Consider the following 17,476-nt stretch of genomic DNA (forward strand, 5'->3'; position numbering starts at 1 on the left):
GTAATTGCCTAACTCGGATTTATTGCTATGTGCTTGTAGTCCAATCACATGACCTCTACTGCTCTGATTCCCAGCAAGCTTTTAAGCTGTGTGTGGGATGATAAGCAGTGGCCGAACCCGAGTTAATTATCTAAGTGCCTAATAAGTTCAAACTTCTGCTTATGGGGATCAAGGGTAGCTGTTATAAAGGGAAGATTAAAAAAAAATGTTTTCCCCATATAGCTGCCACAGTTTTTAGCATGACCTCTTATTATTGGTTGTTACAAACTTCGAAAGTTTGAGTAATGCTTCAGTAAAGTGCAAAAAGTTTATACTGGTTAAAAATCATACTCTTCAGTGTGACTTTAGCCAACTTAATTTTAACATGTCCCCATGTGATCTCCAATGGTCTTTTCATCTGTTCGTTTATTTTTAATGATAAATGACTGTATTTTTTCAAAGGCTCATGGCCTTCATCAAGAGCAACAGTTACCAGACTTCTTGCTCCCTGTCTTGTTGCTTCAGATTTCACATGTCAGTTTTCCCCCTCCTATTTTTGTTTGCAGGCCTTCAAAAAGCTAGAAGATGTATCTCAGTTTTCATGACTGAGATTGTAGATATATTGCCAACACTTAGACGCAGTTAAAAAAAACAACCAACAAGAATAAATAATCCTCTTGTCATCTACGTATGCAAATTGAATAAATTCTGTATTCTGTTTATTCAGATTCTGGTTGAAGTGCACCTTGGTGTAACACACAGTAGTTGTTGGAAACATTCTTGGTTATTATTTTTTTGTTGCATTTCCAAGCTGTCAAGATGTTTTGTTTGAGTTGGGTTTTTTTTGCCATATTGCTCTTGCAACTCTCCCAGTATTCCTGATTTATGCATCCTGGCTACAGTCTCTTCTATACTCCCAGGGTAAAATTGATAAGAAGCATTTTGTTCATTAAAATTGGGAATGAGACCAGCCTGTAAACAGACTAATTTGAAAACTATGTGCTTCCAGTTTTTCTCATAAGCATTGGGTTTAAACTGTCCTTGGCAAATAGTAACTTAAGTTGTCACACTTTTAGCTTTCACTTTTTTTGGGTATATGCCCGATTAAGATTAGGATGGTTTTCACTGGCTGTGGGGGAGAATACCTGCAGCTCTTGGTAGCAAACAAGAAATCAGCTTTGATTAATATTTCCTAACTCTGGTTGCAACAGTATTTAGGAACCAACAATTCTGTGTAATAACCAATACTATAATCTGATTTAGGTTTGCCAGCAGTGCATTTTATAGGTTTGCAGATTTAATTAGTCTTTGGTTAGTTCATAAAAGTAAATAGCACACAAATATTACAAATGCTATGTCAGTAATCTGTTAAAATTATAACTGGTTTTAATACCAGAGGTTTTCTGCTGATGATCATGTGTGTCTGGTGTCATCTGGATGAGAAAAATTGATACCAGCATGACTAAGCTGATGTAGTTGCTTTAGTTCAGACCCTATGTATCTAGTGCATTGTTGTACAATAAAGCTTTCACTGATGAAACTGAATCTTTGTGTTCACTGGCATTGATTTGAGGTCCGAGTTGAGATACAGCCTTTGCACACAAACCCTAAACTAAGCATGCTGAATTTTTAAGCTTGAGTTGCAAGCTGTGCCTTCTTCCCTCTAAGCAGGCCAGCCTCCTCCAGTTAGATCACCTTGTTAGCTGCTAACAATTGTTTCTGTAGAGCATGATTGCTGTTTTGTGATGTGACTTCTAGTGCTGCATGTTTTGTGATAAATCTGCTATGTTTTTTAACAAATTAAAGAATAGCTTACTAAATTACCCAGGATGCCCCCCCCCCAAATGTTAAGTAACTCATGCTGGATCCCACTGTATAGGTATGTATGTTATTCATGTGTGAGATTGGAAGGTGTTTTGAGTATTTTTGGACTTCATGCTCTCTGATCGGACTAGCAAGAAACAAACAAGGTAGTGACTGTTGAGGAAAGAACCAGCAGCCTGGTGAAGAGGTTTGATTGTTAGACTCTTAGCAGAGGTTACTCACTTAAAACCAAAAGAAAAACAGTGTTTTCACTGGTCTTTTATAACGAGGTAACTTGTCCTAGTTTAAAACTGCCTTGGAACTGAGACCTAACGTGTGTGCTGCAGGATCTGCTCTGCCAGGCCCTGCAAGAGCATCAGCACCCCACCCTGCGCCTTGCCAGGCCAGTGAGATCACTGAAAAAATAAATAGTTCTGTAAGCACTGGAACTAATGACTTCTTGTTTCATGTGGTTTAGTCTCTTGTGGTTGATTTGTCTTTGGCAAAATCAGAAGGGTGTGCTCTGCCTGAAGTTTTTTTCTGCAGTAGGGATGTTTGCAGGAGTTCTCAGAACTAAAATTTTTCTGTTGTCCAAGAAGATATAAACTTGTGTTCTGCTTTCCCAGTTCAGCATTTACGAGATCCTTTTCTCTTATATATCCACCTGTTTTCACAAGATCTGCAGGAACAGATTAAGACTTCTTTGTTTTATTTGGTCAGTAATGGTTAATTAAATCAGACTGTTAGAAGACACACAAAGAGCACAATTTTCCAAGGCAAGGAAACTAAGCTAAAAGTATTGGTGATTCTGAGTGATTGTCATTATATCCAAATTCACTGTAGGGCTCTCCTTAGACTACAGGTGGTGCTCTGGTACCACCCGAGTCCTTCATCTACAATAGTTGGTGAACTTGCCTGCTGCCTTCTCAAAGCTGTAATGTGAGAAGAGTAATTTCACACACTAAATATTTCCATGGCTTTGCAGAAAGCATAACTGTTCTGCATGTTAAGGTATTTATTTCTCTTTATAGCTAAAGGCAAAGAAAAAGTACAGTATCTGATTTTTTTTTATTATTATTTTTTTTTGTTAGCCTTACTGCTATTCTACTGGCTGGCAATATTTGGGCTTATTTCTTCCTGTAGACACTCAGACTCATTCCACCAGAGCATGAGTAATGTTCATCGTCTGCTTCAAAAATAGTAGCAAGTAAAATGTTGTTTGTGATTTCAAGTGAAATTAAAATTGACGTTATCGCATACTGATGCTAGTCTTGCACTGTCTCATTTAGGTTGAATGTTTCTTTGCCTCCATGTCTTTTACCAGAGTCAAGATAGTATTATTTGCATGCCTGCTTCAGAAATAAAATATGTGAAGAGATGGAGGCAAAGTGCATTTTTTTTTTCCTCCTCCAAGCTAAAGTGGTGCATGTTCTTCTCCCAGATATATGTTAAAGCAAGAGAGTTGCACGTATGGCACAAGTGGGGAGTGGTGAGGATGAGAGGACTGTGCTGGGGTAATGGGTCCCATATTCTGAGAGATGGCAGAGGTCTTGGTGCCACTTTGAGCTTCAGCCTACCCATGGGATTCAGTCAGTTAGGGACTTGTTTTGGCCTTGGAGTCCTCTCTTCCTCCTTCCCTTTTTCTCCCTTCTCTGTATTTATCCTGGGTAGATAAGCATCAGTTTGGTATAAAGGGATAGCGAGAGAAACTAAAAACCCATCCTGCTGCCATCTGCTTTCCCCTGAAGCCTGAATGGACCAGAGGATTTCATTATTTTGTGGGGCTTTTTTTAACATTGTGAAGAATTCAAATGATATGTTATTGGTGGGGCAATGATACAGTTCACAGATTGTCTTAAAATACCTTGTTTCCATATATGAATTTAAAATTTCTTAATACATCAGTCAGCAGCGTAAAATGTACTGAAGTTCAGTTGTTCACAGTCTGAGAGCAGTTTCGTTGCTGTGTGTCACTTGATCATGGAGAGGAGATCTAGCTATTAGGGGTATTGTGCCCAACTGCCACTCTACTGAACTAATCTTACTTGGTGGGACAGAGCAAGTGTCCGGGGGAGGGAAAGGGTATCTGACATGATTACTCATTTATTGTATTTGTCATATTTTATTTTTAAAGCAAGTCCTAGTATAAGAGTGCATGCCCCACATTGTGGTTGTTTTACATCTGACCTCTTCTTATAAGAGGAAGCTGGCACTGGAAGTTGTCTTTGAGCTTGCCCATATTTTACATACGAAAACCGATGGCTTTTCCCTTTTTTGCCATGGGAATTTACAAATAGGTCAGCTCCTGGCTTTGGCTTAGTGGGCAGTTGTGTGAGTGCCAGAATAGACTCAAAGGAAAGGCTACAGGAGTTTTTGGCTGGGGAGGAGACCGAAATCATGCAGTCTGGACTTTGATTGTCTTGTTCTGCAATGGAATTGTGCCATTGCTAGGGTTAACTGTGTGATACCATGCAGTTGTTGTTTTGTTTTTCTGATTTTTTGTTTGTTTGTTTTTTGTTTTTTTAAAGGGCCTGTACCTCATTGAAGGAAAAAAGTTACTCTGTAGTTTTATATTTGAACAATTTAAATCAAAATAGTTTAGAGTTTTGGAAAATTACAAAGACGAGTCAGCATTTTTTAAATAATGAAATAAATTACAGTTTTGTAATACTGTATGTAATGCTACTCTGCAGTGTTTGCCAATGCTGCTAGATGTAATAGCAATGAAAGGTCCTACCTGGGGTTGGAAAGCTATTGTGTTGGACTCTGTACTGACATAGGTACTAATCCTGCAAAAATACATGCTTTCTGTTGAATTCAGTGATACCGCATCCAGTGGTTAAGCTGACCATCTGGATTTGGAGTTTGAAGAACATATATACATTATCTTAATTTTGTGTTTGCATGAGCTCTGAGGGTTTTGGTTTTTTTTCAAGTATTGCTGGTATTTTCCCAAAGTGCCAAAGTAATCGAGGCTAAAAAGTTACTATACAAACCCTGCTATTTTTTTTGCTACCAAAAAAAAAAAAAAAAAGGTTCTGAGTTTAAACCTACTTAATATTAAAATCAGTGAAAACTACCTAACATACATTTTGGTCTCCTGTGCTAGATAGAAGTTTTGTGAAGGGTGGAGAGCCTTTTCAGTGAACTTAGAAGTTGCCTTCATGATATGCACAAGTTAGGGGGTGGAAGATGGAAGGGAAGACCTCTGCTGTTGTCTCTGCCGCTGATTAGATTGACTGGCTTGCATTATGTTAGTATTTTTGAACCTTTGTTTGTTTTGTGTACCTCTTAGTTTAGGCTTGCTGCAAGTTTTCTCAGAAACAAATATGTTACATACGCATTGTGCTCTCCTAGTGACACTCTGGCTATGCATCCATTTTGTTGTATGTTGCTTATACTTTGCTTGATTGGAAAGTTGCCCTTATGGATGTGAAAAAACTTTGGTAAATATACATGGCTGTGTCAGGAAAATATAGAAGGTTGACAGTGGTTGGGATTGATGGATTAGCTTTCTAAACAGATATTGCAAGGAAAAATTCTTTAACATCGTGGTTTAACTTGTTCTCTCCAGGAAAGAAAGCAAATCAGAAGATGCTACTTGCAAGATCTCTGAATCTGACCCTGAGGAATTATCAGATGAAGCAAGTGCTGATGCCTTCTATGGAACTTCTCCTCCTAGTACACCTCGCCAGATGAAGCGTATGTCAACAAAGCACCAGAAGAATAACGTTGGGAGACCTGCTAGCCGTTCCACTTTGAAAGGTAGGTGTGGTATTTTGTTGTTTAGTGTTGGTTTTTTTTCCCTAAAATGACCATAAAGTCATAGTAGTAGCCCTTCATTACTTGACAGAGGAGATATGCAGAAGATGGAGCGAGATACTGAGGTGCAGTGAAAGGACAGGAGGCAGCTGTCCTAAGTTGCAACAAGGGAAAACTCTGGGTATTAGAAGAAAAATTTTACCATGAGAATGGTGAAAGAGTGAACAGTTTGCCAGAGAGGTGGTTGGGTTGTTGAATCTCCCATCTTTGGAGATTTCCAAAGATTTCCAACTGTATAAGGTCATGAGCAAGCTAAACTAGTTTTGAAATAAACCCTGCTTTGAGCAGGAGGTTGGAAGAAATGACCTTCAGAGGTATTTTCCAATCAAATTTTTTCTGCGCTTCTGTGATCTCTAGTAATGGCGTAGTTGCCTCTCTGCCCCAATTTCGTGTTCTGAAGCACTTCACAGTCTGTTTTACAGAAAAATAGAGTTTTCAGTGGTTATTCTTTACTCTTCAGTGTCAGTGAAGCAATAAAATTGTAGTTACCACTGTTTACTTCTGTTGATGCTTTAGTCTTAAAGTCATAACTGGGAAAAAACAAAAGATACTTGCTGTATGTTTTTTCCTAATGTTACTGAGTAACGACATCTAATACTAAAAACATTTTTAGGTTAAAGTATGAATTTTAAGCTTTTCTTTCTTTAATTTTGACCAGATACAGAATATGGTAATCGCTTGTTGAAAAGATAGTTTTAAAAAACATGCAGTAGCTACATCCTTTCAAGCTGCCCTTCCAAGAAAAAAAAAGAAAAAATTGTGCTATTTTAATTGTTTTGCTCAGCTTGTGATGGAGGCAAACCCCCCAGTTTTTAAGATTCTATGTTCAGTATTTTCATACAGAATTATACCTAGGTTTGGTTGGGGTTTTTTGCGGGGTGGGAGTGGGCGGATTGTTGTTTGTTTTTAAGAAGAACCATGTTAGACATGGTTATTTGCCAGAGTCGTTACGGCAGCTTGACTATTGCCAGTTAATATTTTGGAAGCAATTTTTTAAATCGCTTCAGAGGAAATGGGAAATGTTATCACAAAGTGCATTTACTTGCAAGGATTACATTTTCAAGGTAAAGTGTAGGGGAGAAGAAGGTAAATGGTTTAGTGTGAATAAGGGAATACAGTCTATTCTTCAGTTTCACAGAGTTGTGGAGTGCAAGTTTCTAATAAAAGAAGGGCCCACACAAACATCTTCCAAAGCTTTTGGTTCCCTTCCATTTCATGCAGCCTCTGAATAATGTCACTATGAAGAAAGCATTCACCAGAAGACCTCTTCCTTAAATTAAATTGAAGAGAGAAATCTTGTTATACTTGCCAGTTAGCTGTGTAGGCATTGGAATTATTAAGCTACTTTTATTGGCTTTTAGTTGTGCCTTTTGGCTAAGTTAAACTCTCTTAATGAAATGTTAACCTTATTAGGTCTCTCTCTCACTGCTTGCGAGGGGAATGGTTCTTGCTTCTGGAATAACAATATCCTGTTCTTGGTTGCTGTGAGTGTATCTTTAAAATATGTTTGGGTTTGGTTTTTGTGGGGGGGTTTTTTGGTATGAATTGGATGGTGTTACATTGTGTAAAATATCTTTTCTGGAAAGTTCATAGTTCATTTTGTTTAACTTTTTCTGAGATTATACGTATAGGTAATTTATTCTGTATGGGGGGGGTGCAGGGAAGAAACCCACCCCAAAACCAACAACTTCGAAGTGGACTAGTTGATTGACCTGGAATGGGTGTGCATATGCTATTATTGGAGATTGAATTGGTTTTACTTCAGTAAGAGAATTCATTCGGGGGTTAGTTTGATGTAATTAATCAGTTTAAAAAAGTAAATTTGAAATAACTTTTCAGACATTTACATATAACACAGATTTAATATATCTTCATTTAGACAACTGAAAGAATTTTGGGCACTAGGGCCTTGCTTACTTGCTTCTCCAATGTTTGTTTAGTTTCTGTCACACCAAGTTTCTTATAACTTGCATTTGGTATCAAAAAATAAACTGATGCAATAAGCTGTTTAAACTTGTTTCTGAATCGTTTCTCCTGCAGCCCAAGACCCATGGGATTCACATTTTCTAAGCTAACTGCATTTCAAAGTTGCTTCTAAGACATAGGTGTGTCTCCTACCTGTTTTTTCTGACTTGGAGGGTATGGCATGTCAGTCCAGTGATGCTTGCTTACTTATTGAAGTGTTAGCTTCTTGGACTATGTAAAAACCAGTGCTCCTGTCTGCTTTTTAGTACGAAACTTCTGCAACTTCATACCTGAAGGGGAACCTCTGTCTGTCTTACTTTCTTACCCCCATCAAGTTCCTCAAGTTCATTTTGTCATTTTTCTTTTTTTTTTTTTTTTTTTAATGAGCTGTTTAAGATCTCAGAATCTATCTAGTGGTTGCTCCCTCTCAACAACCAATTGTTGCTTAGTCATGAAACCTACCTGCCCCATGTAGCAGTAAAGGTAATTGTAATGCAAAATTTGTTAGTACAGCTGAACTTGTTTTACAAATTTATTTTAGCCTGTATTACAAACTGCAATAAAATGAGAAGTAGGAATTCTTACAGTTATAACACTGATACTCATTTATTACAGAATTGTTGGGTATATTTGAATCATTTGCACCTGTTTATTTGAGAAAATGAGAGGATTTTGAAACAATTTGTAGATTATTGTGCCTGGGCTTTGTTAAGAATGATGAATATTTAAGTATTAGGACATTTTGGATGTCTTAACAATGAATAATATTTTTAACCTACCTTTCTTTCAATGTGTTTTGGTGGGGTGGAGAATCTGAAGATCAATATTGAAGGAGAATAACATGTTAAAAATACAAACCGAAGGGCTTTATAGGACCTCCTGGTAGCTAGAGTGTAAGTTCAGAAAGTGATCTTTAAATGTGCCAAGGTTTTCATTTATTTTGCAAGGTCACCAAAATATTTAACATCGAAGTGCTGTTAAAAGCTGATCCATTCCTAAACTACTTCACAGTCTGGGGCGGATATCTATGTGTGTGTGTTTCATCTCTGCCAACCTCCTTCATCTTCCTTCTTCTTTCCTGCCAACGCAGAACACGTCTTCCCGCTCCTTGCCTGTCCTAGCTTTTTGGGCTGTTGCTCCTCACGGCAGTGCCAACTGTGGTGTGGAATTCAAGGTGATACACTCAGTGGGACTTTTACTCTTGTGTTCTGTGTGGTGCTGGTTAACCTCACAAGTTAGTAACCAGTGAGGGTGAGGTACCGCTGTCTGACAGTAGTGTTTGAGTAGATAAAGGTAAAATCAGTAATAGTGAATTCTATAGCAGGTTTCTTAGAAGCACTGGTAGGCTTCCAGTTCCAGGAGGAAACTGTGTTTGAGTTAGGTTTTCATGTCAGCTGCTGTTGTACTTGGTAGCTATTCAGAGAAAGATGTATGAATACCTGAAATAACAGTAGTATAAGAGGCATTAATGAAGTCCACATATGCAAGAAACAGTTTCTGTGATGATTTTGTGATTCTTTTTTTTCTTCCTCATATCCTTCAGAATATAATTTTTTTTTCCAGAGTTAAATGCTGTTGTACACATCGTGACCTGCCCCGATCCTACACAACTATGACAAGGGTTAAATTATATTTTTTTAGATATGGGGATTGGAAGGAGGCAGTGTGGCAGGTCACACTCTCATTAACTTGGTTATTGCTCATTAACAGCTGAAAACAGGAATTGTAATGAAGGCAAGCGAAGGAGGGTGCTCTGACCACATACCTCTCTACTTTTGTTTCAGGTGTCTCTGCAACCTTAATACAGTGCCTTTGTGTGCATACGTTTGATAGTCTTTGAGCTATGTTACCACACTAGTTCTCTTCCAGAGCGCTGCTGTCTTACATGAGTAGAGATTGTTTGGAATTTTGTGATGGAGGAATAAGATTTCTCTATGACTGTACCTTCTTTGTTGCAGATGCTGGAATATATGTAGTGAATGGAACAAGAATGAAAGGCCATCTGATAATTAAGTCAGTGAAGTGCATCATATAACAGCATTCTGTCACGAAAATTTGTGTGATGCTAGGCAAATAGTGCAAATTAAAATCTTCTGTCTGTTTCTTGTTTTCCTAGAAGCGAACTAGAGATTTTGGGATGTGGTTTGCAAATTGGTGAGAAATCAAGGTGCAGTTGAAGTCAGGGAGCATTGAACATGGAAGTGCTCAGTGTTATGAAATGTTAAGCAATAGCTTTTCCCATTTTTGGCACCCAAAAGTATGCTGGCTTGATGGACGTTTCTTTATCATGATTTTCCATATATAGAAAGGGAATAACATTATTCTTCCACTGAGCAGGCCTGTTTTGCAAATAAGCTTATTAGTATTTCTGATATTAATGGATGTTATAGTGAGGAGCACAGTAGCAAAGACTGAGGAAATTACTACTTCTGGAGTGGGGAATGAGCTGTGTGCAGCAGATAATCCTTAGAGTCACAGTGAACAGTGAAAAGAAGACAAAGTATTCAGCCATCATTCTGAAACTCTTTTCTGTTCTTGAATAAGCAGGGGGCCCTGTGGCTCTGTAGCTTGTAGTGTTCTAACTGCTGATCTCTGGACTGCAGCTGTCTACATACAGGTGCTTCTCTCCAGCCTGCCACTAATTCCTTAAGAGAGGGAGAGAACCACTGTTTTGATAACAAGTAGTTCCTCCTGTCCTGATCTGCAAAGCCTAGACTGAAGTGCTTTTGTTAGTGCTGCAAAAGGATGATAATGTCTGCTGCTTCTGTGGAAAGAGGAGGAAGAGAAGAGGAGATTGCACAATTAGGCAGGAAAGGGCTGCTGTTGTGTGGTAAGGGAGAAGGCAAGTGTTTGTGTGTTGGGAGAGTGGGGACGTAGGCTTCTGGTGTTAAGCCAGTGTATTAAGACTACAGATGGGTTCCCAGAACTAGGACCAAGCCCTCTAAGAGCCAGGATTAGATCATTCAAGCTAAATTTCAGAATCTGTACATGCTCCAATTTTTATGAAATTGCATGTGCAATGGAGTCTCTTTAATTCTGTTTGACTTGGAAACCTTAATAATGCTCTCTTGAATTTTGAGTTTTTGTTTGGGAGTTTGTGTGACAAATATTTGGAAAATGAACTTGAAAACCATTCTTTTCCTTTTGATCATACTCAATTCTCAGTAGATGGCATACTCAGAATAATGAGAATTCTGGGAGGTCCTTTCTACAAAAGAGGTAAAGCAAAAAGAGAAAAAAAATTTCCTTTTGGTGCTGCTATTGATTTAGCTGTACTAATGGTAATATCGAAGACTATGTTTTACTTCTACCCATGCCTATTTTGTTTTGTTGGTATTAAAAAATGGTTTATGCTGAACCTAAGAAATGTGGATTGAATGATGCTTTTTCTTGTTGCTGCAGTCACATTCTTTTTTTTTCTTCTCTTACAGAAAAAATGAGTGTGCCAACTCAGTCAGTGCATAAAGACAATGGGAAAACCATTGAGAATGTGGAGGAGCACAGCTATAAGCAAGGAAAAAAGATCCGAGACACCCTAAGGACGACAGAACGAGATCACAAGAAAAATGTGCAGTGCTCATTTATGTTAGACTCAGTTGGTGGGTCTCTGCCAAAAAAAACAATTCCAGATGTTGATCTTAATAAGCCTTACCTCAGCCTTGGCTGTAGCAATGCTAAGCTTCCAGTCTCTGTGCCCATGCCAATACCCAGAACTGCACGCCAGACTTCTAGGACTGACTGCCCAGCAGACCGCTTAAAATTCTTTGAAACCCTGCGGCTTTTGTTAAAACTTACCTCAGTCTCAAAGAAAAAGGACAGGGAGCAGAGAGGACCGGAAAACACCTCTTCTGTCTGGCTGAACCGATCTAATGAACTGATCTGGCTGGAGCTGCAAGCTTGGCATGCTGGCCGGAGCATTAATGACCAAGACCTCTATCTCTATGCAGCCCGTCAAGCTATCCCTGATATCATCAATGAAATCCTCACCTTCAAAGTGAACTATGGAAGCTTCTCCTGTGTAAAAAATGGAGCCAGTCTCAATGGTACTTCAGGAGAAGGAGTTTGCAAGGCAACACGTGGAACTAGTGCTTTGGGTTACTCAAGTTACCATGAACACCTCCATCGCCAGCGGGTCTCATTTGAGCAAGTAAAGCGGATAATGGAGCTGCTCGAGTATATAGAAGCACTTTATCCATCTCTGCAGGCTCTTCAAAAGGACTATGAAAAGTATGCTGCAAAGGACTTCCAAGACAGAGTGCAGGCACTCTGTCTATGGTTAAATATTACGAAAGACTTAAATCAAAAACTAAGGATTATGGGAACCGTATTGGGTATCAAAAATCTTTCTGACATTGGCTGGCCAGTGTTTGAAATTCCTTCTCCTCGACCGTCTAAGGACAATGATCCAGAGGATGAAGAAGTTGATAGGGAAACAGAAGTAAAGGAATCCTCAGGAACATGCACAGAGGAGAGCGATGGTGAAGAACAAATATCTGAGGAGAATGTTGAGGAACTTAGACAAGCCATCAAGAACAATTTTACTAATAAGCCAAATTTTGACTTTCAGGACCATTTTTCAAGGAGGTTTGATAGGCTTGAATCTGAGGATGACTCCGCCTCTTGGGTTATTCCAGAATGCAGTGCTGAGGCAAGCTGCAGCCAACACTGTTTGACCTCTATTTACAGGCCGTTTGTAGATAAAGCACTGAAGCAAATGGGGTTGAGGAAGCTAATTTTAAGACTGCACAAGCTAATGCATGGTTCATTGCAAAGGGCCCGTATGGCGTTGGTAAGGAGTGATCATCAGCTGGAGGTAGGTTGCTACTAGAGTAAATGGATAACAGGAGTACCTCCGCTGCTGTATTGTTTCTAACTGAATCTGGAGGAATTGGGATCTTATGAAAGTTTTGGTTGCTGTGTTGGTTTTTGAAAGATAGTATATGATATGATGAAGAGCCCAGTTCTGCTTCCGCTGAAATGAATCTGTCATTTGACCTGAATTAGAATTTGTGTGAAGCACAAGCTAGTTCTCTGTTCTTGTTTGTAACTGAAATGACATTTTTATGGTAACATCTTTGCTTATTACATTTTCTAATGACTAAAGGTACAAATCAGAAAAATTACGATGGAAAATTAGGTACAAAAGTTGAATCATGAGAAAAATTAGCAATGGGACTGGTCATTTTCCTTTTCTTGTCTTCAAGACTGGATATCTCTCTGCAAGACATCCTTTATGAAAACGTCACTATTGTTTTGGGTTTTTCCTCATCTAAATAAATGAATTACTGTGGTGGCATGTTGTGCTTGAGGCCAGATCGGATAAATGAATGGACTTTCTTAACCTTGAAATCTATGAAAGCAAGTCATGTTAGCATGTTGCGTTTCTCAGCTGTCTTTTAGTTTCATTTTTGGGGTTTGGGGTCATTTAATATTCTTAATTAAGAATGATTGTGAGTTAATAGAAACAAAATTATGAAATAAGCAGTAAATGAAGGACAGTAGCTGAAGTTTCATATGGTAAATTGTGATCACTAATTCTTTCAAGGCAGAATAATGTTGCTTAATACAAACTATTACCTAACTCTCAGACATTTTTATATTAGAAAGAACTAGTAGTGAGGGTTACGTGCCTTCCTCGATATGAGTGGCACTGTGTGTGGGGCCTAACCATGGATTCTGGACGAAGGAATTTCTTAGCCATTGTCCCCGCTCTAATATGGATACCCCATGTGGTCTTTGACACGATGCTCTTAGTGTTGACTCACATTTGCAAAAGGAACAAGAATTGTTTATCTCCCTCAGAGGTTTTTGTTTTTTTTTTTTTTTTTTTTTTAGGTTGAATAGATTTATATTTATAAAGTTATTTGATTCTGAAAGTTTTTATTTGTTCTGTTGCTAATGTAGATATTACTGTAAAAAATGAAGTTAGTTGAATTTTTATTTATTCTCTACTTGGTTTCAACTCGTGTTCTAGGAAGTTTTGCATTAAGAAAATCTGTGTATTTCTAGAGTCATGTGCCTAAGCAAAACTTGGAGGTATCTGTTACAGTAACCAAAAGTACCCCCAAACCATATATACTTAGATAGAAGGTTCAGCTTAATATACAGGTAGAAATACCTTGAAAAAACCCATAATTTGGGAGTATTGAAAACTACTTTGAATGTATTTTTGAAATTGCTAAATACCTCAAATGTTTTGACTTCATAAAGGTTCTTGAAACAAGTTAATGAAATATAAGTAGCTAGAGTCTTTGCTGCAGCTTCACAGAATTAGACTTCTTGGTAATTTAGTGTTGGATGACTTGTGTAAGATGGAAGGTTAATCTTTTCTTCCTCCTTCTCCACCCTTGCGGCTTATTTGAATGTTCATTTTCAGTAATGATTACATTTTCTTTGGAATATTGTCCACTTTTAAGAAATTATTTTATGACTAAAGGCGAATGTTATAAAATTGTAAACTTCTTTCCTGCCCCAAAGTTAAAAGAATGCTGTCAAAAAAAGAAAATACTGTTTGTCAGAAGCATGGTACCTACTGCAGCAAAAGATGACATCAGACTAAAATAGAAGAGATGGTTTTGAATTGCTCGGTCTTTCCATCTTATGGCATTTGAATGTAGTGTCTTGGGGTTTTTTTAGTGCAGTTCAGTTTGATATTTGTATGCAGCCAGAGCTGTTAGTGTTTTGTTCATCTTTGTTACTTCTGTTGTTTTTGTATCTTGACTCTGTGTTCATGTGTGTACATACCCTTTAAAATCTCTGGACATACTTTAATTTCTATTGTTACTTAAACACTATCTTTCATCTAAAATGTGCTTTCTGGATTCTTCCACTGTATCCATTTTAATGCTCATTTCATTTTAAGCATGTGTAAATGTTAATCCAGATAGCTGGTTTTAGTGTTTTTTAAAGTGCAAGTTTCATTTGTCAAAGGCTCGGATACTTTAACAAGGCTCTAGGCAGTACAAGGTCTGTTTGTGTAGAAGTTGTATGATTTGATTCTTAAAGACAATGGCTAATACTTCTTCTTTCAGTTTACAAAACCAGAGAAGTTATTTTAGTAGAATAGTACCTAAGCCCATGTACCCTGCTTCTTGTTTATTTAACTGGCTGCACTTTTGAGTATGCATTTTATGTATGATCTCAATAAATGGGTTGGACTTTGTTTTCTTGGGGGTTTTTAAAGAAGTATTTGATAGTCACTTGAAACATTTTGGACTGGGCCCACTCAAGATTAAGATGAGTCAGTAGAGGTTCAGGTATCTAATACTAAGCCTTAATGTCATGTGCTGTTATCCTTAATGTTAGAAAATGAAAAACATTTATTCAATTTTGTTGTATTATTTATCATACCATAGACTAGTTCTTTAATATTTTTAAAAGAACTAAATTTTTCAACACTATAATTGCATCACAGTGAGGATCGCATTTCTTAAATATTTTGTGCTGTGTAAGTGTAGTATTTTCATGATATGTTATTAATGAAAAAGTCTTGTATAACAGCCTTTAGCTCTGGAGCTACTCTGGTGCCGTATGTTTCTTTAAAAGAGAGTTATTAAAAAGAAGAATTAATATACCATCTAAGAAGATAAGTTCTTATACTGTAGATCAACTAGTGATTAAACTTCAACTAAGCTAGGTATAAAGGAAATCCCCACTCATGCATGTTTGCTATCTCTGCATAATGAGCTAGTGGTTTTAGAAACCACTTAAGAATCTGCAGCGCATAGTATGTGTTGTGCCAACATTAGACAGTAATGAATATGCTATTCCATCCCCCCAACAGTTGAGAAGCATCACAGTATTAAAAAATAAAAACACTAAGAAAACTGACTTATCAGTAGCTGTAATTTTGTGTGGCTCTTCTGAGAAAGCAGAGCTTGTACAACACTGTAGACACAAATGTCAAAAATGTGCATGTAGGTGTAAAGGAGTAAACAATTTTATTTTATTTTTTTTAATTTTCTGCTAGATAATAAGCTTAAAAGTGGCTTAATTTTTTTTTAACTCTCTAGGCAGCACTTTATCATTCTATCTAATTTCTGGTAATGTTTCCCCTCCTTTGAAGTGATGTTATTTAAATTTGTCACTAAAGAACCTAAAAAATGCTAGTTATGTCTAATACATGAATGAAGGCTATTCAGGTGTCATAGTTAGCAGCCATGAAATGAGAACTAGAATAAAACAAACTTCATCTGAAACAAATCTTATCCTTAGATGAGGTACAGTGCGTTGTTATCTTTAAGAGCTATACATGTGTTGCAGTCCAAATTTTCTTCCTAAATTAAATGCCAGCGTGCCTCCATGTACAGCTTTGCTTAGAATGTTATCAGAAGGTATATAATTTAGATATCTAGGATGTATATTTCAGATAGTTTCAATTATTTTCTCTAATTAGAAATGTAATTTCGTTCAATTTCATTTTCATATAAATGAAAAGAAGTTTATTAATTGAAAAAAACCAGCTCAATCTCTTTATATTTTATCTTCCTTTTTCAATTTCAGTTTCAATTTCTTAACATCTACCAAAGTTCATAAGTTATTTTTTCAATAGTTTGTTTTTCATTTTAGCTAGCAACACTTTCTTGAATATTGTGTTACTTTACAATGTGGAGTTTTATATAATATATGCACTATGCATTTGAAAAGGAACAAGGTTACTCACCTGACATAGCCAAGTGCAAACTTGTTTCTCTAGGTATAGCCATTAGTGTAAGACCTTTTGATTTTTTTTTTTTAATATATTTTTAAATTTTCAAGTATTGTATCTTATAATGAACTGACTATATGTCTCTATATATTATGTTAGGATTAACCTGTATGTTCATCATAATCTCAAACTGCAGTTTCCTCCTGTGTAGTGAGGTGATCTCCAGCTTTTATGGATGGTTTAATAATTTTAAAACAGAAACATAAAGTTAAGAGATTGTTTTGTTCACTCCCAAGGGTCCATAATAGTTTTCTTCAGCCTGCTGATCCTCAAAAAAAAAAAAAAAAAAAAAAAAAAAAAAAAAAAAAGAGAGAGAGAAATTGAAACTTCTGTGATTTGCCAGTTAATAGAAACTTACCTTTTAAAAATAGACTTTAGTACATGCTTCTTTAAAAAAATGCTAAATCCTAAAGAATTTAAGGATTATTTTCATGATACCTATTTCTTGTTACAGTTTTCAGAATTTCCAGATCCCATGTTGTGTTCAGATTATGTGCAGTTATTAAATTCCCCACCTTGTTGTGAGCAAAAATGCAGCACTGTATCATGGGAGGAGCTGAAATCCATGGATTTGCCATCTTTTGAACCTGCATTCTTGGTCCTCTGCCGAGTCCTGCTCAATGTTATCCATGAATGTCTCAAGCTGAGGTTGGAACAAAGACCTGCTGGGGAACCATCTCTTTTGAGTATTAAACAGGTTTGCTTCAACTGTTGTTCTTTTTAATAGTTCCTATTTGAAATTACTTTGTCATGTCATTATGATAGGTTGCTGGTTTAAAGAGGATTAGTTTAAGAAATGACAATTTATAATTATGTAATAACTTTTTATAAATAGTCTTACATTTCATATGGAGATCTGGATTTTGCATGGTAAACAACTGGTCATATATAACTTTCTGATTTAGACTTCCAGGAATCAAAACTGGTGATTAAAGAATTATTAGCCAGTGAAGGTTAACAATATTTGTTCCATTTGCATTATAAGCTATATAAACTTGTCCAGCACATCTTCCTCTATTTGGGTTTCTTAGGCAGCGTAAGCAGTTTTAAGGGTCTGTATATTTCTTTTTTTCTTTGATTTGATCCTTTTTTCATTGCAAAAGACCTCTACCAACATGTGGTGGACACATAGTGGAAGTTGATTAAGAAGAAAAACAAAATGAAAAAAAAGTCTTCTTTCCTAGCATATTGTTTTATATA

The 17,476-nt window shown here is 36.9% G+C and overlaps 1 protein-coding gene across 8 annotated transcripts in view; it reads left to right on the forward strand.

Annotated features, from left to right (window-relative positions):
* Positions 1-17,476, forward strand: part of MAP3K4 (mitogen-activated protein kinase kinase kinase 4) — a 74,898-nt gene that overhangs the window by 11,324 nt on the left and 46,098 nt on the right. For all 8 annotated transcript variants that reach the window (XM_049801634.1, XM_049801630.1, XM_049801632.1 and 5 more), the window contains exons 2-4: positions 5,357-5,547; positions 11,001-12,382; positions 16,731-16,973. In XM_049801634.1, coding sequence (XP_049657591.1) covers positions 5,357-5,547; positions 11,001-12,382; positions 16,731-16,973 — 1,816 coding nt within the window. The remainder of the gene's footprint in view (positions 1-5,356; positions 5,548-11,000; positions 12,383-16,730; positions 16,974-17,476) is intronic.

This window comes from Accipiter gentilis, chromosome 5 (genome assembly GCF_929443795.1).
Source record: "Accipiter gentilis chromosome 5, bAccGen1.1, whole genome shotgun sequence".
Lineage (NCBI taxonomy): Eukaryota > Metazoa > Chordata > Aves > Accipitriformes > Accipitridae > Astur > Astur gentilis.